Here is a 26,536-nt window from a genome sequence, read left to right as displayed (position 1 = left end):
AAGTTATTTTTTCCTAGTAAAATGTTTTGGTTGAGCGATAAAAGTGACATTCGGTCAACAGGTTAAATCGCCCGAAATCATTTTTCATTTACCCAATGCAATTATGCGTGAATTGTTACGAAGGGTCGACTCGAAGACCGTTCTCAATTATCGGGGGCACCCGTTACGTGGGCAAGGGTCCGTTCAGACGAAACGACCGAGATATGATGTCTCTGTTTGAAACAGCGAAGGACGATACGATATAATTGCGTGTTTCCGTTTCAGGGTACTGGGGATACCATAGGCAGGGTTCGTGTCAAGCTGGATTGGGTGCTTCTATGTCCAAGGTAAGTCCGAAGAAAAAATATTTTTAGATAGACGCCTTTCGATCTCTAAGTTTCATAAACTTCATTGCACACTTTGGATACTGAATTTGTCGAGAAGCTTTGCAATTAGCATTTTTGCAAGATGTAGTATTTTGATGTTGTTAATTTTGTTGGGTACATAGGGTAGTATTTGCGGTTAGGTAGGATTAAGGTATGTTGAATATTAGTCCGAGTGAATTAGTATTATTTTGAATGAAGATGTCATCATCATGATATATGAAAATCCATGTCAGCATCATTCTGAATGAACTCCTCATCATTACTCTATAGGACAGTCCACATCAGCATCATTTTGAATGAACTTCTCATCATTACTCTATAGGACAGTCCACATCAGCATCATTTTGAATGAACTTCCCATCATTACTCTATAGAACAATCCACATCAACATTATACTGAATGAACTTCTCATCATTACTCCATAGGACAATCCACATCAGCATCATTCTGAATGAACTCCTCATCATCACTCCATATGACAGTCCACATCAGCATCACTCCATATGACAGTCCATATCAGCATCATTCCATATGACAGTCCACATCAACATCACTCCATATGAAAATACACATCAGCATCATTCTGAATGAACTCCTCATCATCACTCCATATGACAGTCCACATCAGCATCACTCCATATGAAAATCCACATCAACATCATTCTGAATGAACTCCTCATCATCACTCCATATGACAGTCCACATCAGCATCACTCCATATGAAAATCCACATCAACATCATTCTGAAAGAACTCCTCATCACCACTCCATATGACAATCCATATCAGCATCACTCCATATGAAAATCCACATCAGCATCATCCTACCAGAACTCCTCATCATCACTCCATATGACAGTCCACATCAGCATCACTCCATATGAAAATCCACATCAGCATCATCCTACCAGAACTCCTCATCATCACTCCATATGGCAGTCCACATCAGCATCACTCCATATGACAGTCCACATCAGCATCACTCCATATGAAAATCCACATCAACATCATTTTAAAAGAACTCCTCATCATCACTCCATATGACAGTCCACATCAGCATCACTCCATATGAAAATCCACATCAGCATCATCCTACCAGAACTCCTCATCATCACTCCATATGACAGTCCACATCAGCATCACTCCATATGACAGTCCACATCAGCATCACTCCATATGACAGTTCACATCAGCATCACTCCATATGAAAATCCACATCAACATCATTCTGAAAGAACTCCTCATCATCACACCATATGAAAATCCACATCAGCATCATCCTACCAGAACTCCTCAACATCACTCCATATGAAATTCCACATCAGCATCATCCTACCAAAACCCATCATAACCGCTCCGCCCAAAAGTCCTCATCAGCATCCTCCCAAATGAAACTAGCTCAGATAAACCTAACTGAACCCAAAAATCTGCGTCGTCAAAATAAAATATGTAACCCACCACTTCAGCAAACATTTTCATTGAGCCTCTAAGTCCACAAAGGGTTCGGAACGGCACACGCCAAGCGCACAAATCTTGCGATCGTAGCGATAAAGGTGTAGCTAGGGTCCGTGTTAGGGGATTAAAATTCAGCGTTCGAAACTATTGAAGTCAACGAGCGAGTCCAAATACGAGCTTTCCCTCTAACTGTTTAAAGCTCTCGGAGTAAACAGAGGCCCCGGGTGGATATAAATACGGTAACCCCACGTGTCCTGTGGCGGTTGCCACGTCCTGAAAGAGTTAGGAGTCGACACGAGGGGTCGGCGAGAGCCGAATATGGCCAGGAATGTGAATTCCTACCTTACGCACCTCCGCATTCGTATTCGTGGTGCATAGGAGGGTATAAGAGGCAATCGGCGGCCTCTCGTATACGATTGTCTTGTCGAAAGCTCGATTTTCTGGCCGTCGGCAGATCCTGAGGCCCGATGGCCCACGGACCGTACGCGTCGGCCAACTCTTCTTTTTTTCCCCCAGCTCGATTCCCCGCACGAGATGCATCTCAACCAACGGCGAAACACCTAAAGGGCGCAAACACGTTCGATGCACCTGCGTGATCCTCGAGTGATACCTTCTTTGTTGGCCTCTGTTTGGTCGCGATAAGTATCAGGGCCAATAGGTACGACGAATTCGAAATTGGTACGTCCTGTTTTATTTCCTTCTTGTTCGGGACGGACGTGACACGGTCGAGCGGATCCATAGGGAAAATATGGTGAGAGCGCAGGCATTTTTCATTTGGAGATCTGACAGTTTAGGGACGAATTCGAAATTTGGGAAATGGGATCCAACACTTGAGAGAACTAGTATTATGTGAATCATGGAATTTGGAGATCTAGGAATTTGGGAATCTATGGATTTAATGATGCGACAATTTGGATCAAAATTTCACCTTCAGGATCAAGGTTTCAGGTTCAAATCCAGACTTCTTTGAAAATGAGAGAATCTGACCTTTGAGAAAACTGAAGAGGCAATCTTGAAAATTACAAACTTAGATTTTGAAACTTTATCATTATTTTAAAAATCAGGAAGTCTAAAATTCTTCAAACTGAGAAATACTTAAATTTTCAAGGTTCTGTAACCTCTTCTTAACTTTTTACATCCTAGACCTAAATCCACCGCTTGAAGCTAACACTCCAAACTTTTCCACATTTTTCCCGAACCGCGTGACCCAGAGACTCCGATCCGATCTGAAGGCGTGCAAGAAACTCCTTCACAAGGAACCGTTCACAGGGCACCAATCCGCGAGCAGGGGAGTAGCGTTATCGTGCAGCGGGACAGCTTCGATTGCCCGCAAAGAAATAGTGGGACAATTCCGCGGCCACTCAGCCGGCTATCTCTCCGGGGATGTATAATTCAGAATTGTCCGGCTATATGGCAGATGTTTAATGCATGTCGCGGTCCGTTCGCCGGTTCTAACTTCGCTTCAGCATTCAATGTTAATACCCCACCCCCGCGATCCAGCGGTCAATCGTTCGGCTGTATACCCACGTTTCGGAACGACGTTCGCGCAATGATTTTAGGCAAATTCGATCCTTACCATTTTTCCATTTTTCTTGGTGGTCACCGCTGGCGAATTTTAATGGGGTGTTTAAGACTGGATGAAGACGTACAATCTTTTCTGATGATAATCTACGAAGGTTTATTGCTATTAAATTTTTTACGGTTCGGCAATATATGTAGGGGCAGGATGGATGAAACGTAGATTGCTTTCAAAGTTTGTAGGATTATAGGACGTGTTAAAGGTAGTAGCTTTGCAAAATTATAGAATGCAACTCTTTGATTTGAGGAAGAAATTTATGTTTAAATTTTGTGTTCAGTTTGTTCATTACTGTTGAGGTTGGTTATAAAATTTTAATGATATATGAATTAAGTTAAATGTGTACATAAATCAGGTTGATTGTACAAATCAAGTTAGGTATAAAAATTAGATGTATAAATTAATCATACAAATTAGATGTATGTTAGATAAATTGGATATCAGAGATTAACGTGTGTATAATTATAATTAAAATTGTTCACTTCATAAATCATGATTTACATGTCAATTTTGTTTTCATGATTTGTTAAGATTTTACTGAATATAATAAGAGAGGAGCAGTTTTATATAAAACAATAAAATGAACAGCTATTTATCATCTTCTCTTTAGTACATCATAGACAAAACCCTGGAAAGCGTTAATATCTCTGAAGAGTCTTAAACAAAGACATTAGGGAAATTTCGTTTTCACTTGACACAAAGTATTTCATTTTCAATGCCCTCACGTGAAACCGATCGTCCCAGACAACAAACTGCAACTCCTCGAGTGCACTAAATCTCGAGGCCGGTGATTTAGAAGCCTCCTCGACGCCATTGAGTATGCAATCGACCATCGATCTTCGCGTTAAACCGCCGCTTCTGGTATCTACCTCTGTTGTACCTGGTTCCGCGCGTTATCCCCCGATCTACAGAGGATCTAGTCAAGATCGATTGATATCCGACCGATACCGATCTATACGACTTCGAGTGCGCATCGATTCTGGTTCGACGAGCCTGTATCTCTCTGTTCGTTCGATCGAAAATAACTCTGGGGAGGTCCTCTCGTGAAATCTCAATGCTAAGGGATTTCCGGCTTCGAGAAATCATTTTAGATTCTCCTTTGATAGAGATTTATCTTTCACGGTTGATCTTACTCTCCGTTCGAACGAAAGTCTACTATCAAAGTTTTAGTTACACTAAATAAGTAATAACAAAATAATTTTTGTGACTGAAGATAAAATATTGTTATGTGGTATTATAAATGTGGAAATATATTTTGTAAGGAAATAGTGTGGGTTTTAATTGTACCTTGAGTAAACATCAAATGTCTGAATATCTGAAGTTGAGGTAATTAAAGATCCAAATATTCGAAGTGTCAATAATAATCAAACCACCCTTTGTAGTATAATATCAAACCACCCTTTGTAGCATAATATCAAACCACCCTTTGTAGTATAATATCTGTTCACTCCTAAAATAATTCTTTCCAAAAAATCCTCGAGTCCAAAAAATAATTTCTTCCGAAGAGCCTCGGAACGCAACAAAGAGAATCAGCTTCATTATGCCGAATCATAAATGCTGGCCGATTTCTTTCATTCTCCAAAGTCGGAGAAACTTATTGGCCGTATGCGTGTACATGCATACATACGTAAATACAGGGAACCGATGGCATAAATATCAGGGTGCTCCCATCCATATTTGAGCGACCGGTTATATTTCAATCTCGTATGGTCGTATCCTCCCCCTCTTAGCGATCGGCGCCAGAATACAACTCGTGCCGTTCGTGTTTCGTGTAGACCGGCCAGAATACGACCGCCATTGTCTCGGTTGCAAATTTTTCGCGTGTAGAAGCATCGAGGCAACGCTACTCCATAGGGGGTACATCGTGTCGGTTTCTCCTCCGGTATAAAGCCTGTTCCAGACCGCTTCTGTGTACGGCCGTGTCGTACGAGTCCGCTCGACAAATGCACGTATTTGCTTGGCTACCTGGTTCGCTAATGCCTTCGCTGTATCAGAGTCTCCCTTCTGGATTCTGGATGAATATTCCTCTTCGTATTAACACAGTCGTATACGTACTCTCGATTCGAGATGGACATCAAGTCGTTCAGTTCTTATTTTTAGTTCTGACTTTAGTTAGTTTCGATAAAATTATATGTGGATGACAATGTGTTTCTAAACTGTTCAATTTGATATGAAGTTGCTCAGACAACAGTTCATTGAAACAATCTGTAGTAATATCGTTTATGTGCTATTGTTAGTATAGTGTCCTAAGAATGGACGTATAGGTTATGTTCATGTCTATTGTAAAAATAAAATAAATTATTCTGCAGACATATAGTAGAAACCTTGCTGATCAGTCATTGTTAAAAAACGTTGCTAACACTTTCATAAAAGAAAAACAATGAGATACTTCAAATCTTGTTAAAGTCATCTGTTTAGACATTTTTATCAAACCTTTAGTCCATCATACAGCACATGTCCATCCAATATAAAATCTAATATAAAATTACCTTCCATTACAATTTCAAATTTTCTACCATCAAAAGAAGTTTCCTTGAATTTAATAAAAACAGTCAACCTTCAAAAAGATTATCTTGTTTCATGACCATCAACCTTCCTTTTTAAATTTCCCGCCCTGAAGAGTGGCCGTAGTGAAGAACGTAATGGTCGTTTCGAGTGGTTTTCATTTAGTTTGAACGGGAGTAACTACTCGATGTATAACTGTACCGAGTAAGTTAGAAAAGGGTTGGATGGGTCGTATGGCGCCGGAATACAGAAGTCACGGTTATTGCACCCGTGGAAGCAGACTGCATCGGGACGCTGGGCGTACGCGTGACTTGGTCGCACGTTTGACATTGTTGGGCAACGAAGAGGGGCCCATTGTTCGTACCGTGCGAATCGCCGCATGGATCGGCATGCTTGCCCACAAATAATAACATTTCTGTGGGACAATAAATAAAAGCGGGCCCTAAAGTGGACCGGCCTGGCGCCACTGCATATAAACAGACTGCATGTACTCGCTGTGCACTGACGTAACCGAGATGTTCCACCGATAGCCTCGAGGACTTGGATGTCATAGCTTGAAGTTTTTGCCCTGGAAAATTAATGGGGTATGCGAGCCTAGTTTCGTTTGCATCTAGACATTTGGTTCGATGTGAAGTTTCTCTGATGCATTTGTAGATATTTTAAAGACAATACAAAAATATTTTGAAAGGCACAGAAATATATTATTTTTGATATAATATTCTATAAAAATTTGTGCATCTAAGAATAAGAAATTTTGTGGAAGATTTTTAAAATTTAATTTTGCTTTTTACATTCTTTTGTTACTTCGTATATTCTCATGTCCAATTATAGAAATGTGCATTGTGAGAGTCTCATGAAGGAAGCACCTAATGCAAATGCAGTGACTCAACAACATAAACTCTAGGATCCGACAGAATTACAGTGCGAACCCTGTCGTCTGTAACACGGCAGTGGTTACGAGGATCGTATGGATTCTAATGGAGCAAAGATTACTTATCTGAGGGCAGTGAAAATGCATTCCTATTATTCTTCCTAGAGTTTACGTTACATTCTCTACGTACCGATGTACTATACCATGGTTCTTGCGAATGATAATGCATAGGCTTACTGTTATAGAAGATTGTAATAAAAATAGTACGGTTTATTTATGCACTTGAAACCTTTACAAATATGCGGCAAATGGCTTAGGATATGTATGTGCATATATCACTTATTTTTTATTTAGTATTTGTGTTGTGGTATGGTATAATATAGTTAATCATTTGATTACTTTTATTTACTTTTTAGTGTGAGTATAAACTATCTTAGTGTTTAGAGATGTTGAAAAATGTTGTGGTGTTGAAAATTTTAAGTTTTGATGTTCAGAATGTGGTATCAAAATTGTAAGGTCCTTCTGGAGCTTGAAAGTCTCAAGGTTTTAAAGTTACATTACTAAATTAAATTTAAAATTGTTAGAGTTACATTAATTATTTATTAAAGAAACTTCTAAAGTTTCCAAAGTCATGGAATCCCAAAGTGTCAATGTCCCAAAGTTTCCAAAGCTCTGGAAGCTCAATGTCTCGGTGTCTAAAAGTTCTCAAAGTTGTAGAACCCCAAAGTGTCCTTGCAATCCACCCTTGCAAATCCCTATGCGTCCAAATTCCACTTTTACAAATTCCTATGCGCCCAAATTCCACCCTTGCAAATCCCTACATCTCCAAATTCTATTTTCCCAAATCCCTATGCGTCCAAATTCCATTTTTACAAATTCCTATGCGTTCAAATTTCACCTTTCCAAATTCCCATATCCCCAAATTCTAGATTTCCAAATCCTTACTTGTACAAATTCCTACATGCTCAAATTCCACCCTTACAAATCCCTATGCGTCCAAATTCCACTTTTACAAATTCCTATGCGCCCAAATTCCACCCTTGCAAATCCCTATATCCCCAAATTCTATATTCCCAAATTCCTATGCGTTCAAATTCCACCTTTCCAAATTCCCATATCCCCAAATTCCACATTTCCAAATCCCTATGCGTTCAAATTTCTATATGCCCAAATTCCACCCTTGCAAATCCCTATATTCCCAAATTCCTATGCGTTCAAATTCCACCTTTCCAAATTCCCATATCCCCAAATTTCACATTTCCAAATCCCTATGCGTCCAAATTCCTATACCCCCGAATTCCACCCTTGCAAATCCCTATATTCCCAAGTTCTATATTCCCAAATTCCTATGCGTTCAAATTCCACCTTTCCAAATTCCCATATCCCCAAATTCCACATTTCCACATGTCCCAAAGTTCCCAAAGTACTACAACCCTAAAGTCTCAATGTCCGAAAGTTCCCAAGGTTGAAGCACTCCAACGTCTCAAAATCTCAAGGTTCCACCAACTTGAAATCCACAAAGTCCCAAAGTCCCAAACCTTCCAAACTACCCAGGTTCCATCATGCTACCCTAAAAAATTCCAAATCCCCACCATCCCAAGATCAGAATCTAAATTTTAATCTGTCGATATTCCCAACTAAACACATACAACAAACTCCCAGCACTCTCGAAACATCCAAACGCCCCACTAAAAATTGCTCCCACCTCAATCATAGCAATCTAAGTTTCGATTACAAAGCTTCCGCTAAGAACCGATCGATTCGCACCCGGCTCGAAAATTCTGATGGGTCCTTTGTCACCCAGTCGTCGCACGCATGTTCAAGCCGGTAACACGCGTGGAAAGAGCGGGGCAAAGGGGATGGGAAAAAGGGCACTCGCGACACGGCAGCGGCAAGCAGCAATAGCAACGACAGGGGAGTCTCAGGTGGCCATTTAAGGCACGGACATTTCGTTCTGTCACCGTGTTCCGTGTTCAGCGTCGGCCAGCGTTGCGAGGAGGCCACCTACGCGCCGCTCCTCCTCCTCTTCCTCTTAGCGGCTGCATTGTTTTATAAACGGCCGCTGTTTCTCATGATAAGCAGAGTAAAACGAAACTAGACACGGCCCTTTCGCCGGAACGGAACCGGGAATCCGCTCGGGGCCGTCACATTTTCGCGTTTCACCCGCGGCCATATCTGAATCCTCGTAATGCTTCGCAGAAAATGTACCTACTTACCTTAAGCTGCTTTGTTTCCGGTTTACGATGCTTGAATTTCAATGGGTATATACGGGGTGTGTTAACTAGTAATGCTTTTGAATATGCTGGTTTAATGCACGGTGAGACGGTCATGGATCGTGCATTAATCGAGCGTGTAGGATGCAGAAGGTCTTTCAGAGGAAATTCTGAATTTTTAGAATGAAAATTTTGCTTTTTATGGACTATGTGTTAAGTTTATATTATTTTAGGTATGCATGTAGGGATACACTATGGAAATATAATTGTAGTGTTGTAAATATGTGGTAATGTCTGGAGTACTTAGGCGAGTACGTGTTAATTCGGTCCGTGTGAAACTTGTGTTGTGCAAGTACATGGTATATACAGTCGTGCCCATAAAACTTATAATGTCGTGTTATACGTGTGTTCTAAGAGTACAGGTCGTGTTATAGGAGTGTCGTTACAAATTCTGCACCGTGTTACATCGGGACCATGTCAGAGTACCGTGCTATAAGTTCAACTCTACTGAACAACATTTAGAATTGTACTGAACAGATTATACAAGTGCAGTTGAGGTTTTTACATGAATACACCTGACATACTGAAAGAACATGTCTTTATTTCAGAAAGGTGGTGTTTGACAGAATGACATGAATTTCAGAAAGGTAATGTTTGACAAAATGACAGAAATTTCATAAAGGTGATGTTTGACAAAATGATATAAATTCCAAAAAGGTGATGTTTGACAAAATGACATAATTTTTGACAAACTTGAATAAGTTTCATACACAATCTTATCATCGTTAAATATGAAATTTATGAGATCTAAAACTTCATCATCTCGTTCAAATTCATATCATGGTACACTAAATTACACATCATAGATCCAAGTGTTGAAAGGATTAAAACACAAGAAAAATTAACGAGCCAACATAACCGCATCATATAGAATGAACCTCCAGCGACCTTTTACAACACCGTCCCTTAAATTGAACCCTGTGAGAAGTACAGCCAACGTGCCGCTTAAATATCACCGAGATCAAAGTGTTAATCGTGGTACAATGTTGGCATGCTTTCTCGCGATGCACCTAAGCGTGCAGTCCAACGCCCACGCGAGTACGCGGTGCATAGAACGACGCTTTGCGGCAATAAAAGACACGGATTCCATGGATTAAATAACCAACAAGAAACATGGAAACGCTGCTAGAGATTAGAGGAGGACGAAGGGGAAAGTTATTGCCTGGTTCCAGATGATCGTTGCTTCGAACAGGGATATTTGTTGAGGAAGCGATAGATAAATTGCGAACCTGTTCAAATGATGCTTCAAGGTGGATAGAAAGGATTTTGTGGATGGAGATGTTGGTTTCGATTGTTTGTTGATATTAGTTATTAGTTATTGTTGTTAGTTCTGATTATTTGGTTTATTGGATTAGGTTTTGGTAGCTGATGGAGAAGTTAGGGGTGCAGGTGAACATGGAGAAGTTAGGGGTGGGGTAAGGAGAGAATGCTGATGGAGAAGTTAGGGGTGGAGGTAAGGAGGGAATTTTGCTTAAGGTGGGAAGTTTGAGGATTTGCGAATTGGGGGATTTAGAAATTTGGATATTTCTGAAGTTGGGAATATGGGAATTTAGAGATGTTCAAATTTGGGAGGGTGGAAGTTTGGACACCGAGTTAGGGAATGTGGAAGATGGAGTATGTCCGAATTGGGAGATCTGGAGATTTGGATAATTCCGAATTTGGGGGTGTAGAAATTTGGGCTCTTTCAAATTGGGAGATATTGTAATTTGGGCTCTTCCGAATTTGGGGGTATAGAACTTTGGGCTCTTCGAAATTTGGGGGTGTAGAAATTTGGGCTTTTCCGAATTTGAGGTTATAGAAATTTGGACTCTTCCGAATTTGTGGGCATAGAACTTTGAGCTCTTCTAAATTCAGGGGTGTAGAAATTTAGGCTCCTTCGAATTTGAGGTCATAGAAATTTGTACAATACCGAATTAGGAAGTTCAGAAACTTCTTAATAACCAAACATAAAAATCTAAAAACTTAAACAATTCCTACCTATGAAATATTATCACCGCAATAAAATAACACTCCTACAACAACCACAACGTCCCAAAAAAAATGCAAAATCCTCCCCACACAAAAATCCTCCACCTCACACATACTCCAACAAAAAGGTGCTGATCTAATCGCAAACGCATGAATCCATCTGAAAATTGCATCTCCACTTCCTACTCCATCAATAATACCCAGCAATAGTTGCAACTAATTTATGCCGTTTCATCAAAGTCCTCTTGGTTATTGAAACTTAGCATTCCATTACAAGTCCGTTGATGAATGCAACTCTCATCAACAGCGTAGGAACATAAGAGCAATAGGCTTCGTAAAGACAAGTTCCTTGCACACACGATGCGTTTACATTTTACAGGCTGTAACGGTGAACCTCCTACAGTCTTATCTAACGGCGATACAACAGTAGGTAGAGATTATGTCCTGCATACATATTAATCAACGGTCCGTGGTACGTGAATGATCGCAAGAAGCTGAATGCACGAGCACGATTCACGATAATATCATGCAATATGAATGAGACTAACGTTGAATCGAGCTGGTAAAACAGGCTTTTTTTATAAATTACTATTTACAGAATGTAAGAAGCTTGATATTCTTCCGACGTTCTTTTATAGTGCAGCGTAATTCTCTACCTTGTGTGATTTGTTAGAATTTCTGGAAAGATTGTGCAACTTGGAAATGTTTTTTTTGTTGAACTGTCTTAGGACAGTTATGTTGTACTGTTTTATGAAAGTATTTATTTTGAAATAAATATAGGGTGATTCATGTAAATTGTACACCCTGTAGATGGTATAAATAACTTTTTAAATATGTAATTTATTAGTAGATGTTATGAATATTTTTTAAATATGCAACCTTGTCTTATGAAAGTTATGTTATACTGTCTTATGAGAGTTTTTATTTTGAAATAAATACAGGGTGGTTCATGTGAATTATACACTCTGTAGATGTTATGAATAACTTTTTAAATATGTAATTTATTAGTAGATGTTATGAATAATTTTTTAAATATGCAACCTTGTCTTATGACAGTTATGTTATACTGTCTTATGAAAGTATTTATTTTGAAATAAATACAGGGTGGTTCATGTAAATTGTACACCCTGTAGATGTTATGAATAACTTTTTAAATATGTAATTTATTAGTAGATGTTATGAATAATTTTTTAAATATGCAACCTTGTCTTATGAAAGTTATATTATACTGTCTTATGAAAGTATTTATTTTGAAATAAATATAGGGTGGTTCATGTAAATTGTACACTCTGTAGATGTTATGAATAATTTTTTAAATATGTAATTTATTAGTAGATGTTATGAATAATTTTTTAAATATGCAACCTTGTCTTATGACAGTTATGTTATACTGTCTTATGAAAGTATTTATTTTGAAATAAATACAGGGTGGTTCATGTGAATTGTACACCCTGTAGATGTTATGAATAACTTTTTAAATATGTGCAACCTTAAAATCTTCAGACATCATAACCTAGAAATATAAATTTACTACACATGCTCCTTTCAATCAAACTCCATAAAAAAATGATCAAGGACCTTAAAAATTTAAATAATAACAATGACAACAATTTATTAGAAGTTCACGTGAACTACCCAGTATGCGTTCGTCAACAATGTTCATCAATAAACAATATTTCTATTACATCAGTGTATAATTTTGAAAAAGAAATTTATAAATGTAACACATTGCGCAACAAAATGGTTTGCAACCATATACAGGGTTAAAACCCTACAGAAAGTCGTAGCAGGAACGTGCTCGAGACGAACGGTCAATCAAAGGCCAATAAATTCCTGGGCTGTAACGTTGAATCGACTTCAAGAACCTGTCGCAAGGCAGCACCGTGATAAAGCAACACTCATCGACCATGTTCACACAAGCTCGACCGTGCACTTAATCGGTGCATGAGTTGCTCGAGTGCCACTCGAAATCATCGACATACCTTTATTACAACCCGAAAGTATGTTCCCATGCGGGGAATTATTTTAAATCCCGCGGCTCTGCACTACTTGCTAAGATGGCGGGCGTTGCGCAAAGTAGACGTTGCACCCAAAATGGCTGCTTTGTTATTTGTTATTTAGATTTAATTTTTAGCTTACCAGAGTGTGTTTTATTTAAGGACTCTTTGTTTATTTATAGCTTAATAGTAATTTAGAGTCTGTAGATAGACAATCAAATAAAAGATCTAATAAATATTAAACTAGTTTAAGTTACATATAAAATAACGTTTAAGTTCTATGCAAAATTGCATTTGATGCATTACCTGCAATTTATCAATGATCATCGATTAGAACGATAACAATTTCCTGTAATACATGATCATTTTTTTTCCAATTAAAGTTTCGTGAGCGATTTAGAATTTGTCAACAATAATATAAATAAATTTCCTGCATTTCTTGATCTCTTTCTTCCAGTTAAAGTTTCGTGAGCGATTTAGAACTTTTCAACAATAGTATAAATAAATTTCCTGCATTACTTAATCTTTTCTTTTTCAAGTTAAAGTTTCGTGAGCAATTTAGGGTTTTTCCACAATAGTATCACAGAATAGCAATTCAGAGGGCAAGATTCGCGAAGAGGTTTTAAAATGCTGAACGCATTTGCGAGCTGAACATAGACGCGCGACTAGAATACGTACGAGCGACTGATTTATCGCGTCTCGAACTCGCGCGAGTTCGCCGTCCCTTATCTACGCCATTATCTTGTGAATTAAAGAAAAATTGAACTTTCGTGGGTGCGTCCGTTTCCTCGTTGCACTGCCCGCGGCTGGGAAAAATTCTAGCCGTTGTTCTGCTGCTTTGCTGCACGCGCGCCTGCTGCAAACACGTTTCTACTTTCGAATACGTGAGAACGGTCTAGGGACATTTCTGTCTTGGACATTCTTTCTGCGTCTATCAGATACACACTCGGAAATCAGATTGGTAAATTTATTAGATTGATAATATGTGGTGATAAATTATGAAAGACTTCTTTTGTGCTTTGAACATAATTTAGTTCTGAAGTAAAATATTTAAGAATAATTGTGTATGAAGTTTGAAATAAGTAGGCTTCCTTAACCCCTGATTATTGTATTTTACAATAATTATACAAATTACAAATTACACAGATTATTGTGTATTTATGAATTCTGATTATGAATGGACATATTAGAATTTTATTATAAATATTTATAATTACAAATAGAATTATAGTTTTGTGTAAGCTGAACAAGAAATTATGATACAATAAATGTTCGCTTGAAATAAAAATATTAAGCAACATCAAAGTCTTGAAATTATGAACAAGTTATTATTTAACTGTATCACAAATTTATTTCATAAAAAAATTGTTACAACTGAATCTTTCGTAAAATTATCGAATAGAATTTTTTGTAAATGTATTATTCATTAAGTTTAGAGAAATAATTTGATAGTTCATTATCAAGTATTTGGCTCTAAAAGATAAAACTAGTAGATAATTTAAGCGATAAAAATTCTCGAACACACACTCATTAAAATACAACATATGTATCTTTCAAAGAGTATCTCATAAATTCAGTTTCTTCGCATTTGATCGAGCAGGTGAAAGAAACTTGTATAAAAAAGCTTAACGGAGACGAAAGGAAAATCAAATAAATTTCACTGATAAAAACGAGTATGGTAAAGTGCTTCCCACCGTTAGTTATTTGACGTCGATTAATTTCTCTAATGGCGCACCTTTCTATTCGTTTCAGAACGGTGAGAGGCTCTTCATTGGGGCGCCAGGAAGTTGGTACTGGCAAGGTAAGGTTTCTTCTTGGTTCTAGCTTCCAGGTACCATTTAGGTCGATTATGAAATAATCGATACTACCTTGAAACATGACACCGTGATAAAAAGATAATACTCTTGTAAATACACTTCTCTGTTTGATTTTTCAATGTTCGAAGGGGTTTAAGAATTTTAATTGGCTTCGGGCATTGAATTATCTTACGATTCGAGAAATATCTTCTAAAATAGAATTAAATCTTTTTTTGGATAATTCTAGCTGGTGACTGTGAGAAGAATATTTTTTTGTTCAATATAGAGATCTTTTTTTAAGGAACTCGTGATAGCTTGTTTCGTGATTTTAATATTTTTATTATTTAATCTATTGTCAGTTTAGAGTTGCAGTCTTTTTTTAAAATTTCTGCTAAAGTCAAGTTTTAAATTGAGTATAAAAATTGAACAGATAAAATCATCTTTAAATAATTAAAAATAAAATCGTCTTTAAATAATTGAACAGATAAAATCATCTTTAAATAATTAAAAATAAAATCGTCTTTAAATAATTGTCCTTAAATAAATGTCTAATAAAATCATGTATTAAAATGATTAAATTAATACATTATAAATATGTATAAAATACTCCATGTTCGAATCAATATGTTTCTCTAATTTTTTAAAAATGTCACAATTTTTAAAATTGAAACCTGTGCACAAAAATATTATTCTCGCAGTCAAACTTTACTCTGGGATCTAAATTTCTCTTCCGCCACAAAAGGTAACAATCGCAAGCAAAATCAAGCTCTCCCCAAAGCAAAATTCGCTTATCAAAATTCTCGAGAACCGCAATTGGATAAATCGGGACTAATTGGTGGGAAACTGGGTCGCTAATAAAAAAGAACAGAATTCGAGCTTTCGTAACGCCTGGGCGATGGAACAGCAACACGAAAAAATATCGCGACGTATCGTTGGTCTTTTCCAGAGAATTTAGAGACTTTCGTTGAACGATTACAGGTCAGATATACTCGATCAGCACTGCTATGAGGTTGAAGTTCGTAGCGACGATGCTATTCACCCCCGAAGCAGAAATATCAGGTACCGCGTACTTGCAGGCGTAATCAGACATCAAAAATAAAACGAAAAATAAGAAACGTCGTTTAACAAGTCCCTATCCGTATTTCAAACCTCTAATCAGCTGCCATTTTGTTAACGACGGCGGCCATTAACACGTGTTGCTTCACGCTCGGAGACTCCCTCATCAAAGCCTATGAGACTTGACGGGCCAAAGCGTCTTATAACGAATTCTTCGAGTGCTTCGGATATCTTCGTTGCTTTCATAAATATACTCTAAAAATTCTACTTGAAGTTATAGTTTAATGGATAAGATTGGTGGAAGAGGTTAGGAGGCTGAAGGTTGACTTGCATTTAAAAAATACTTGCATTGCATATTTCAGAGAAATAAAGAATATGATTCTTTTTACAAGACAAAATTAACAGTAATTTATTTCTTATGTTTGAGTTAAACTTTTATTATTACTTGATGAATACACTTGGTATTATCATAGTTTGCTTATTAATTTTTCTTCTTGTATGTCATTTTTCTGGAACTTCTCTTATTTGTCAAATAAACACAAGATCGATTTATAAAAATTCTTCAGTTGCACTTTGAAACACGATTTCAAATATTCCAAAAAATTTTAAATTCAACTAATGAAAAAATATGTAAAAGAGCAGTCCCTCACGTCATTCACTTTGAGTCTCGATCTAAAAATTTCTGCAGCCTCAAAAAGCAAGAAAAAGCAACAGAGATTGTTTAGAAGCTTCACAGACGCTTTATCCCACAAAAAACGATCTACCCGATGTTTAAAATAAATCCAAAGTAATTGAAGAGTATCGCCATCGCATTCGACGTAAACTTTCCTCACACTTGCTTGGCAGTGGCCCTTGATTAATTTCCAGCAATTACATGTTCATCCGGCTTCCACTCATACGGTCCGCGATTAACAAAACGCCTGTGATTAATAATCCGATTGACGATTAATTCTTCGTGTGCTATTGTTTATTAATTACTGCCAGGTGAGTCGAGGGTGGCAGTATTTAACAGGTGCAGGCTTCTTGCAGCTTCGCTGTGCGGCCACAGCATAAAAATAATGAAGGCCTGTCTGAATAATATACTTAATAGTGCTCAAGAAAGAAACAATTGTTGTTTGAGACACGCTAATTATGGTTGCCTGGCAGTAGCACTGAACGGAATAATACCAGACACCTTATTATGAATAGAGATGCTTAGAAGCTAGATTAATGAGAACGTGGCTTAACTTTTTTTACTAGCGTGTATCTAAGTATTTTTGTCGTTATCTGACTGCGATTTTACCTGCGATTAACTGCGTTAGTCGTGTGTTTAGTGTGGTTTGATTATTCGGGAGTATCGAATATTCACTTGCCTAAATTCCACCTTTACAGATCCAGATGTAAAATTGTACATATGCAAATTTTACGGTACCAAATCCCTATGTGTTCAATTTCTACTTTTGCAAATTCCTATGCGTTCAAATTTCATCTTTTCAAATTCCCATATCCCCTAATTCTAGATTTCCAAATCCCTACTTGTCCAAATTCCTATGTGCCCAAATTCCACCCTTGCGAATCCCTATGCGTCCAAATTCCACTTTTGCAAATTCCTATGCGCCCAAATTGCACCCTTACAAATCCCTATGCATCCAAATTCCACTTTTCCAAATTCCTATGCGCCCAAATTCCACCCTTGCAAATTCCCATATCCCCAAATTCTAGATTTTCAAATCCCTACTTGTCCAAATTCCTATATCCACAAATTCCACCCTTGCAAATCCCTATGCGTCCAAATTCCACCTTTACAAATTCCTATGCGCCCAAATTGCACCCTTGCAAATCCCTATGCGCCCAAATTCCACTTTTACAAATTCCTATGCACCCAAATTCCACCCTTGCAAATTTCTATGCACCCAAATTCCACCCTTGCAAATTTCTATGCGCCCAAATTCCACCCTTGCAAATTTCTATGCGCTCAAATTCCACTTTTACTAATTCCTATGCGCCCAAATTCCACCCTTGCAAATTTCTATGCACTCAAATTCCACCCTTGCAAATTTCTATGCGTCCAAATTCCACTTTTACAAATTTCTATGCGCCCAAATTCCACCCTTGCAAATTTCTATGCGCCCAAATTCCACTTTTACAAATTCCTATGCGCCCAAATTCCACCCTTGCAAATTTCTATGCACCCAAATTCCACCCTTGCAAATTCCTATGCGTTCAAATTCCACCGTTCCAAATTCCCATATCCCCAAATTCCAAATTTCCAAATCCCTATGCGTCCAAATTCCACCCTTGCAAATCCCTATATCCCCAAGTTCTACATTCCCAAATCTCCACTTGCCCAACTTCCACCTTCCCAAATCCCTATATCCCCAAATTCTCCACCCCCAAATCCCTACTTCTCCAAATTTCACCTTTCTAAATTCCTACACACCCAGATTTCACATTCCCAAATCCCCACAATTTCCTAAACTCTGAAATTTAAAAATTCCCAAATTCCCTTATGTCCATATTCCCATATTCCCAACTCCATAAATCCTCAAACTCCCTTCTCCAACCCCCAACTCCTCAACTCCCTAATTTCCAAACTTGAAAAACTCAAAATACCTACCAAAATAAACATCCCCCAAAAGAACCCAAATTAACTTTGCCCCCAATTTAAATTTGCTCCCGAATTAACAAGTTTGCGAGTGAAATATCCAACACAGTTTGTACTTTGAATACCTCGAATTGTCAGTGTGTTTTTGAACCAGTGTTTGACTTAGAATATCCTCGAGTTAACATTCGCAGTCAGAAACGAAATTGTGTTTGGGAAAGTATGTGTCACCGAATCTCTTTTCGATCGGACTGTATCAATTGCCGCTTATTTTACAGGCCAAGCATTTTCACAGCCGCTACACAACCGTAAACTTATGTTCACGAAGGAGGGACCAGCAACAGAAGACGATAGCTACATGGGTTATTCCGTCACGACTGGTGACTTTGCTGGAAAAGGTGACAGCGGCACCGCGGTTGGTGTACCTCGTGGCAACGAACTTCTCGGCAAAGTATGCTCATGAAATATTAACACGTAATTCTGTAGAAAAAATGACAATGGAAAATGCCACTGTCGGAAATCTTCCAGTGAATGTGTTCTTTAGTTATTCTGAGAGAAACTTTGATAGTCATTTTCCTTGTTCGATTAAGTGAAACGCTAAGTCAACAATTAAGTTATTATTAGAAATGCTGGATAGTCAGAAGGAGTTCTTTTCTGATTTCATATTTTTTATTTCAAAATTTTAGTGTACCTTTGGTTGGAATTTTTGGTGAGATTTGTGAAGATAAATTTTGCAAATTGTAGATTATTTTTTATTTGTTTATTTTTCACTTCATTTGCAAAGTTAAGGGTATGGTTAATTCTGGTAGTTATAATGTTAATTGGAGGCTGAATATAAGTAGACAGTTCACGTTGAGTATGAATATTCATATGTTCAGTACATGTCCACATATTTATCACATGATGAGTATGAATATTTATTCATATACTAAGTTATGAATATTTATTTACATGTTGAGTATGAATATTTCATTACATATTGAGTTATAAATATTCATATACATGTTGAGTTATCAATATTTATTTACATGTGGAGTATGTATATGTACTCACATGTTGAGTATGAATATTTATTTACATACTGAGTTATGAACATTTATATGCATGTTGAGTTATCAATATTTATTTACATGTGAAGTATGAATATTTACTCACATATTGAGTATGCATATGTACTCACATGTTGAGTATGCATATGTACTCACATGTTGAGTATGAATATTTATTTACATACTGAGTTATGAACATTTATATACATGATGAGTTATGAATATTTATTTACATGTGGAGTATGAATATTTACTCACATATTGAGTATGCATATGTACTCACATGTTGAGTATGAATATTTATTTACATACTGAGTTATGAATATTTATATATATGTTGAGTTATCAATATTTATTTACATGTGGAGTATGCATATGTACTCACATGTTGAGTATGCATATGTATTTACATGTTGAGTATGAATATTTATTTACATACTGAGTTATGAACATTTATATACATGTTGAATTATGAATATTTATATACATATTGAGTTATGAACATTTATATACATATTGAGTTATGAATATTTACTCACATGTTTAGTATGAACATCTATTTACGTATTCAGTTATGAATATTTACATATGCATAGAGTATAAACACTGATTCATACATTAAATAAATAACAAAATAAACTATAATTAATAAGTAAATATTATTTATTAAGAATGAATATAATTGTAGGTTATACTCTTCACCTCAAACATGACGAATCCCCGTAACATCACTGGTGTACAAATGGGAGCTTATTTCGGTTACGCTGTCGCTTCCGGTGATATCGATGGCGACGGTTTAGACGATCTTATAGTTGGAGCGCCTATGTACACCATACCAGATAACCCGGAAATGACCATCGAGACCGGAAGGGTGTATGTTTACTATCAAGGCAATGAATCTCCAAAATTCCTCAAAGTAGATACTAGGTATGTCATTTCCTTTTTTAAATTACATTATAATATTTATTACTTGAATTATTATGCAAAACGTTGTCTACATGGTGACTCTGAAAAACAGGACTAGAATTTTATGAAATATGATGATTTTCAAATTTTGTGATCAATTTCAAGATTATTAAATTTCTATATTTTCAAATTTGTAAGTGTAGAATTTTCAAATATCAAAATTTAAGTTCTTAAATTTCAACCTTTTACGTTACATCTCTCTAAATTCTCAAATTTCAGTCCTCAACTTTCCAACCCTCTACATTCTCAAATTTCTAGATGCCCAACTTCCTATTTTTCTAACTTCTCAAATTTCTGAATCTCTAACTTCTCACCTTCGTAAATTCTCAAATTTCTAAAACTTCATCTAAATTCTCCAATTTCTCATTCTCCATAAATTCTCAAATTTCTAAATCTCCATCTTTCCACGTTCCTAAGTTCCTCTTATTTCTCATCTGACTTTCCAAACTGTCCTAGAGAAGTCAAATTTGCTTCCTCGCTCCGCGAATTCCACCCAGAAATATTTGAGACCCAACGGACCACACAGATCGTTGAACTCTAGCGATAATTACTTATCGTTATCCAGGGACGGGGAGAGCAACCGCGGTCGATTCGGTTTGTCATTGGCCTCTCTGGGGGACATCGACCGTGACGGCTACGGGGACTTCGTGGTAGGTGCTCCTTACGGTGGTCTTCGTGGTCGTGGCGCCGTGTACATCTACCACGGTTCACGAACCGGCGTCCTGGAGAAATATTCGCAGGTGATCTACGCTGAGAACCTCGACATGCCCGTGTCCACCTTCGGCTTCTCAGTGTCCGGTGGCTTGGATCTCGACGGGAATCGGTATCCAGATCTGGTAGTCGGCGCCTACGAGTCTGCCAGCGCGATGTTCTTCAGATCTCGTCCTGTCATCAAGATGGATTCCTTCGTGTCGTTCGGTTTGCAGTCAAAATTGATCTCGTTGGACGACAGGAACTGTACTTTGTCTAGCGGAACCAGGGTCACCTGCCTCCTCTTGAGGGCCTGCTTCAAATATAACGGCGAGGGTGTCTTCCCCAGACACCGGTTCAACATTCAGTACGTACTGGACGTGAAGAAGATGAAGACTCCGAGGATGTTCTTTTTGGAGCTGGAGGACACGAACGTCATGAATCGCACTATCGAGGTGGAGCAGGATCGAGAGTTCTGTAGCATGACTCAGGTAAGCTGTCTAAGATTTACTCTGTAAATGGGACATGTATGTATGTATTTTATTTTCTGATAAGAGAGCGCGTCTGAGAGGATTTCCTCTCAATTTGCCCTAGATGGGACATATCCCAGTGACAAATCGGCTCTTTGTTCATAGGTGTACGTAACGCCGAACATACGTGACAAACTGACGTCACTCGACGCGGAGATGCGAATGAGTCTAGCAGAGGAGCGTCTGGAGGACAATAGACCGAGGGACCCCAGATTCCCCTTGCGGCCGATCCTCGGCTCGACGACGTCCAGGAAGGACTCTCTGTCCATCAGAAAGAACTGCGGCTCCGACAACGTGTGCATCCCCGATTTACAGATGTACGTGTCGTCGAACGTGCACAAGTACCTGTTAGGCTCCGGCAAGAAGCTGGAGTTGGATGTCTTGGTGCAGAACATAGGCGAGGACGCGTTCGAATCGACGTACAACTTGAGGCTGCCCTACGGTATCGATTACATCAACGTGGAGAAGATCGAGACTATGGGCATACCCGTGCAGTGCTCGGCCCCTAACAAACAATGGAACAATAATACTCTTCGTTGCGACATCGGTAATCCGTTGCCGAAGCAGGGAATAGTCAAGTTCAAGGTGCTCCTGCAACCGGTCACTTCCCACGGGATGAAGCCGATTTATGAATTCGAGATGGATGTTAATACCACTAATCCCGAGAACAATTCGACCACCGGGGATAATAAGTACCTCATGAAGCTCCCGATTTGGATCGAGACGGATCTACAAGTGGACGGCGAGAGCAAACCCAAAGATTTGTACTATAACCCGGATAATTATACGAGTGAGACGAATGCTACTACGGAGGCGGAGTTTGGACCAGCCGTGACACATAATTACACCATACGGAATCAGGGTCCATCGGAGGTGATCGAAGCGGAGGCTTTCCTTATTTGGCCGGCGCAGACGCTCGCTGGAAATGAATTGTTGTATCTATTGGAGCAGCCAGAAACGTCGGGGAGTATTCAATGTGAATCTGCCAATGCCAATTATCTTAGTTTGAAGGTTTGTTGCATTTTATATATTTTAGGAAGTGGAGGTGGATCGAATCATTCTGTAGCGTTGAACAATATTCAGTGAAATTTTCATATTTGCAAACTTCTGAAGAACTATAAAAGTTTCGAATCTTTAACCCCTTGCACTATGACTTATTTGTCAGGCGCGTCAGTTAAAACTGTCTAATTATAGCTACAATATTAAAATAGACAAAAAAATTGAAATGTTATGTCAATATGTTATTATTCAATGGTTAACTATGCAAATTATAATTGGACTTGAACTCCAAATTGAAGCGCAGTAAAAATTTGAGTAAAATTGATCACGGCCGTGGTACGAGTGCGTCTAACTCGTCAAAACAGTGCAAGTTAAGTTCCCTTCCAGGTTCACGTTCCTCAAATTCATAAATTTTTTATCAAATTACAGATGATAGAACGCAAAAGGACGTACTACCAACCGTACTCTGCAGGAGTGAGCATGCAGTCGCAATCAGGCCAAGGAATAAACGTGCAAAGCGGCTTCGAACAAGAGAAAAGCAAGTTGAGCCAACACGAAGAAACGGAGATCAACACCGGGGACAGTTCGGACATCCAAAAGATACGTCACTCCTCAATGTCGAACGTCGTCACCAACGGGAGTAGAGTGACACAGTCAACCGGAGGGCAATCAGTGCACCTAACTTACACGCAAAACAGCTCTAGAACCGGGTCCATGAACACTGGAAGCCAGACTTCCGGTACCAGCGGCGCGATTTTGTACTCGCAGTCTGGTAGCACCGGTGAAGCTGTAGGCGGAGTTTTCCGTGGAAACGAGGACAACGTTTTAAGACCATCCGAAGATTACGGTCAGAGTCAGACCACGTACGAGAATCGGTACGGCGGCCATATTGGTTCCTCTTCAGGCGGCGAGTGGAGGCAGCAGGAGCATCGTCAGGAAGATCGAACACAGTATGAGCGAAGGAAAGAGCAACTCGGTCGACCGGAAGAACGTCCGAACTATGCGAACAGACAGGAAGACGGTTACCGACAGGAGAACCGCTTTAGAGTCACTTCCGAAAGTTACGGAGCTGTTGGGGGTGGTTTCGTCTCGGGAGATCGGGAGGACTCCATCAGAGGAGGAGAATTCGGGTTCCAACTACGCAACGTTAGCTCCAAACAAGACCTGGAACAGTTATTCGGCTCCCTGTCGAGGACGGCGGTATATGAACTGCAAAGTGGACGGCGTAAGAATTACGTGCGATTTATGGCTAGGTTCAGAAACTCCGGTGACAGGAAGGAGTACATAGAATTGCAGGACGGCTCCATATTCCCTCTTCAAGATCAGTACGGAAATGACAGCTACATGTCCAGCGATCCAAAGGACGGTCGATTCTTTATGATGGAGGGTGAACTGTTAATCGACTCCACTGGTAAGAAGAGGTACATAGTTCTGAAAGATGGCCGGAGGTTCCTTGTAGAAGGCTCCTTTAGCTATTCGGAGGAGCGGACGATCACCGTGGAGGACCCACGGTACCAGTCAGGCTCGAATCAGTACGACTCTAAAAGCTACAGCTCGTCCTGGAACGAGGAAGCCGAACGAGCTCGCGTCGCCGAATACGAAAAGCAGTACGAAGAAGTATACCGCAGAACCCACGAAGAGAGGAGGACGGAGGACAGAACGGTGACCAGTAGAATTTACGGAAGAGAGAATCGTGGAGCCGATGGCACCGTGACTGACGTTCCAAATTCGGAACCCAGGTCCAAGCGCGAGAGCGACATGGTGGAGTTGAAGGACTTCAAAAAATTCGAGAGTCTCCAAAGAAGTCCTAGAGACCTGGCGAAAGATCCTGCAATGCTTGGCACACTCGGCGGACAAACAGACTACGAAAATAATATGAAGCCACAGGAACCCACGGGTCCATGTGACGCCGCGAAGTGCGTGATGCTGAGGTGTGTTCTGGGTCCTTTGAAGAAGGACGAAGAAGTCTGGCTCGTCGCCAGATACAGGGTCGACGCGAGGACCTTGAAGAAGGCGGCTCCTCAGGAAAAAGTGAGGGTCTCCACTAAACTTGTTGCTCAAGTCACCAAGCAACAGTACATTGGCACACCTGCTGAACAGGTGGTCAAAAGCCACGAAATCAAGACGAACGTTGCACCTAGCAGCACGCCATCTGCACCGGATGTCATTCCGCTATGGGTTGTGGTTCTCTCCGCTTGCGCTGGAACGATCATTTTGTTGCTACTTATTTTCCTTCTTCATAAGGTTTGTTCCAGATATTTATTTATAAAGATCTTTCCTGAGTTTGTACTCTTACATTCTTGTGAATTTATAATGTTCACATTTGCAGATCTATACATATATCTGTTAGTGTCTTTATGTTTCTATATCTCCTCTGAAATATTATTAATAACACTGTGTATTACATTTACTATCTGTATTATACTATCTATTTTAATGTATTATATATCTATGTAAAAGTGTAAAAATTACAGTACCTTTATTTCTCTCCCACAGTGTGGATTCTTCAAGAGAAATAGACCGTCCGACGCTCCAGAGAGGCAGCCGCTGAACAGGAATGGCCACTTCCAGCAAGGAGACGACCACTGAAAGTTTAATCAGTGGAATCGAATAAAGAAAATGTCGAACGACCACAATCGAAACGAACGAGCAAAGTGCCTTATTCTTTCACGAGGAAGCGGAACCATGCACTGGCTGTGCCTGTATGCACATCACGCTCGTCGAACTGTAATATAGTTTCCGTGGCGAGTAACGAAGCATAATTTCAATTAACAATTCGCGAGTGCCTTGATCTCCAGGCCAGAACGAAGAAACTGCTATATATAGGGTGAATTGTGGAAGCGATTCTGCGATCTTATTTTTTATTTCGACTGCCACAGAATACTCTTTTCCAGCTCCTGCAGCTCGACCATGCAAGTTTCTAGTCAGGAGACGTCTTCTTTTTCCTTTAATTTTTTTTTAATTATATCTACTTAAGCCGCCCGTTCATCGACAGTGATGTTTTTCAAATTTCTACTTTGTAATTCCAGCGTGAGATTTTAGGAAAATTGTGGCCATATTTTAACTTTAGAGGAGCTTGAATTTTTGCTTTTTGATCAATTTTGTAGGAGGCTTAGATATAGAAATTAAAGATGCGTGATAATTTTTAGCTACGCTCTTCTTCGAATTATGGAAATATGTTGATGTGATTATTTGAAAATTTATACAATTTTCTGGCATTTTATCCGGTGTCTATTTACCAGTTACCATTTTGGTAATAGTACTTAAAATGGCCGCATGCATAGAATTTTTTAGCGGAATAGCGATTTTAAATTCGAAGAAGGGTTCGCTCTCAAAATGCTTCATTAGGGAACATTTCAAACTGCCATAAATAATATTTAAGAACGATCTTCTTGTCGCAATTTTTGATAAAATATTTACCTTTCGATCATAAAGTTTAATCGCTCGATTTATGTTGACAGATCTCAATCATCGTCGCCGACAGACGATTCATGTTTTCTCTTTAATTTCTGTAAAATATACAAACGGTCTCGAGAACGGGGATTTTCGATTATTTATTGAATTTTTACGTTATTATATGTATATGTAACGTATGATAGAGCGCCGTAACATGAACGGGGCTTGCCCCGTGTGTATGTGTGTACAATTTTGTAAATTATTAATTGTATTACTAAAACTGTTCAGAGAGGAACTAGCTAACGCTGAATAATAATATTAATAATTGTGTAGAGAATAAAAAAATTTCCTGAAAAAACGGGAAGGTAGAACTGACTTGTATATACAGACTTAAGATGTAATATTAAAAAAAAGAAATATATATATAATATTATTAATACGAATATCACGTTTTGTTTCTGAA

General features: G+C 38.7%; 1 protein-coding gene across 3 annotated transcripts in view; it reads left to right on the top strand.

The window, feature by feature from the left end:
* if (integrin subunit alpha inflated) overlaps positions 1-26,516 on the top strand; it is a 107,154-nt gene extending 80,638 nt beyond the window's left edge. Inside the window, exons 5-13 of one of the 3 annotated variants that reach the window (XM_003704383.3) lie at positions 265-326; positions 14,763-14,811; positions 15,785-15,865; positions 18,722-18,894; positions 20,181-20,419; positions 21,024-21,639; positions 21,784-22,689; positions 23,107-24,921; positions 25,174-26,516. In XM_003704383.3, coding sequence (XP_003704431.3) covers positions 265-326; positions 14,763-14,811; positions 15,785-15,865; positions 18,722-18,894; positions 20,181-20,419; positions 21,024-21,639; positions 21,784-22,689; positions 23,107-24,921; positions 25,174-25,266 — 4,034 coding nt within the window. In that variant the 3' untranslated portion in view covers positions 25,267-26,516. Of the gene's footprint in view, positions 1-264; positions 327-14,762; positions 14,812-15,784; positions 15,866-18,721; positions 18,895-20,180; positions 20,420-21,023; positions 21,640-21,783; positions 22,690-23,106; positions 24,922-25,173 lie in introns of those variants that run through there. The other 2 variants (XM_012287838.2, XM_076532806.1) reach the window with 2 other exon arrangements.
* Positions 26,517-26,536: the final 20 nt, after the last annotated feature.

This window comes from Megachile rotundata, chromosome 6 (assembly GCF_050947335.1).
Source record: "Megachile rotundata isolate GNS110a chromosome 6, iyMegRotu1, whole genome shotgun sequence".
In the NCBI taxonomy this organism is placed as follows: Eukaryota; Metazoa; Arthropoda; class Insecta; order Hymenoptera; family Megachilidae; genus Megachile; species Megachile rotundata.
This window is presented reverse-complemented; position numbering and strand designations above follow the sequence as displayed.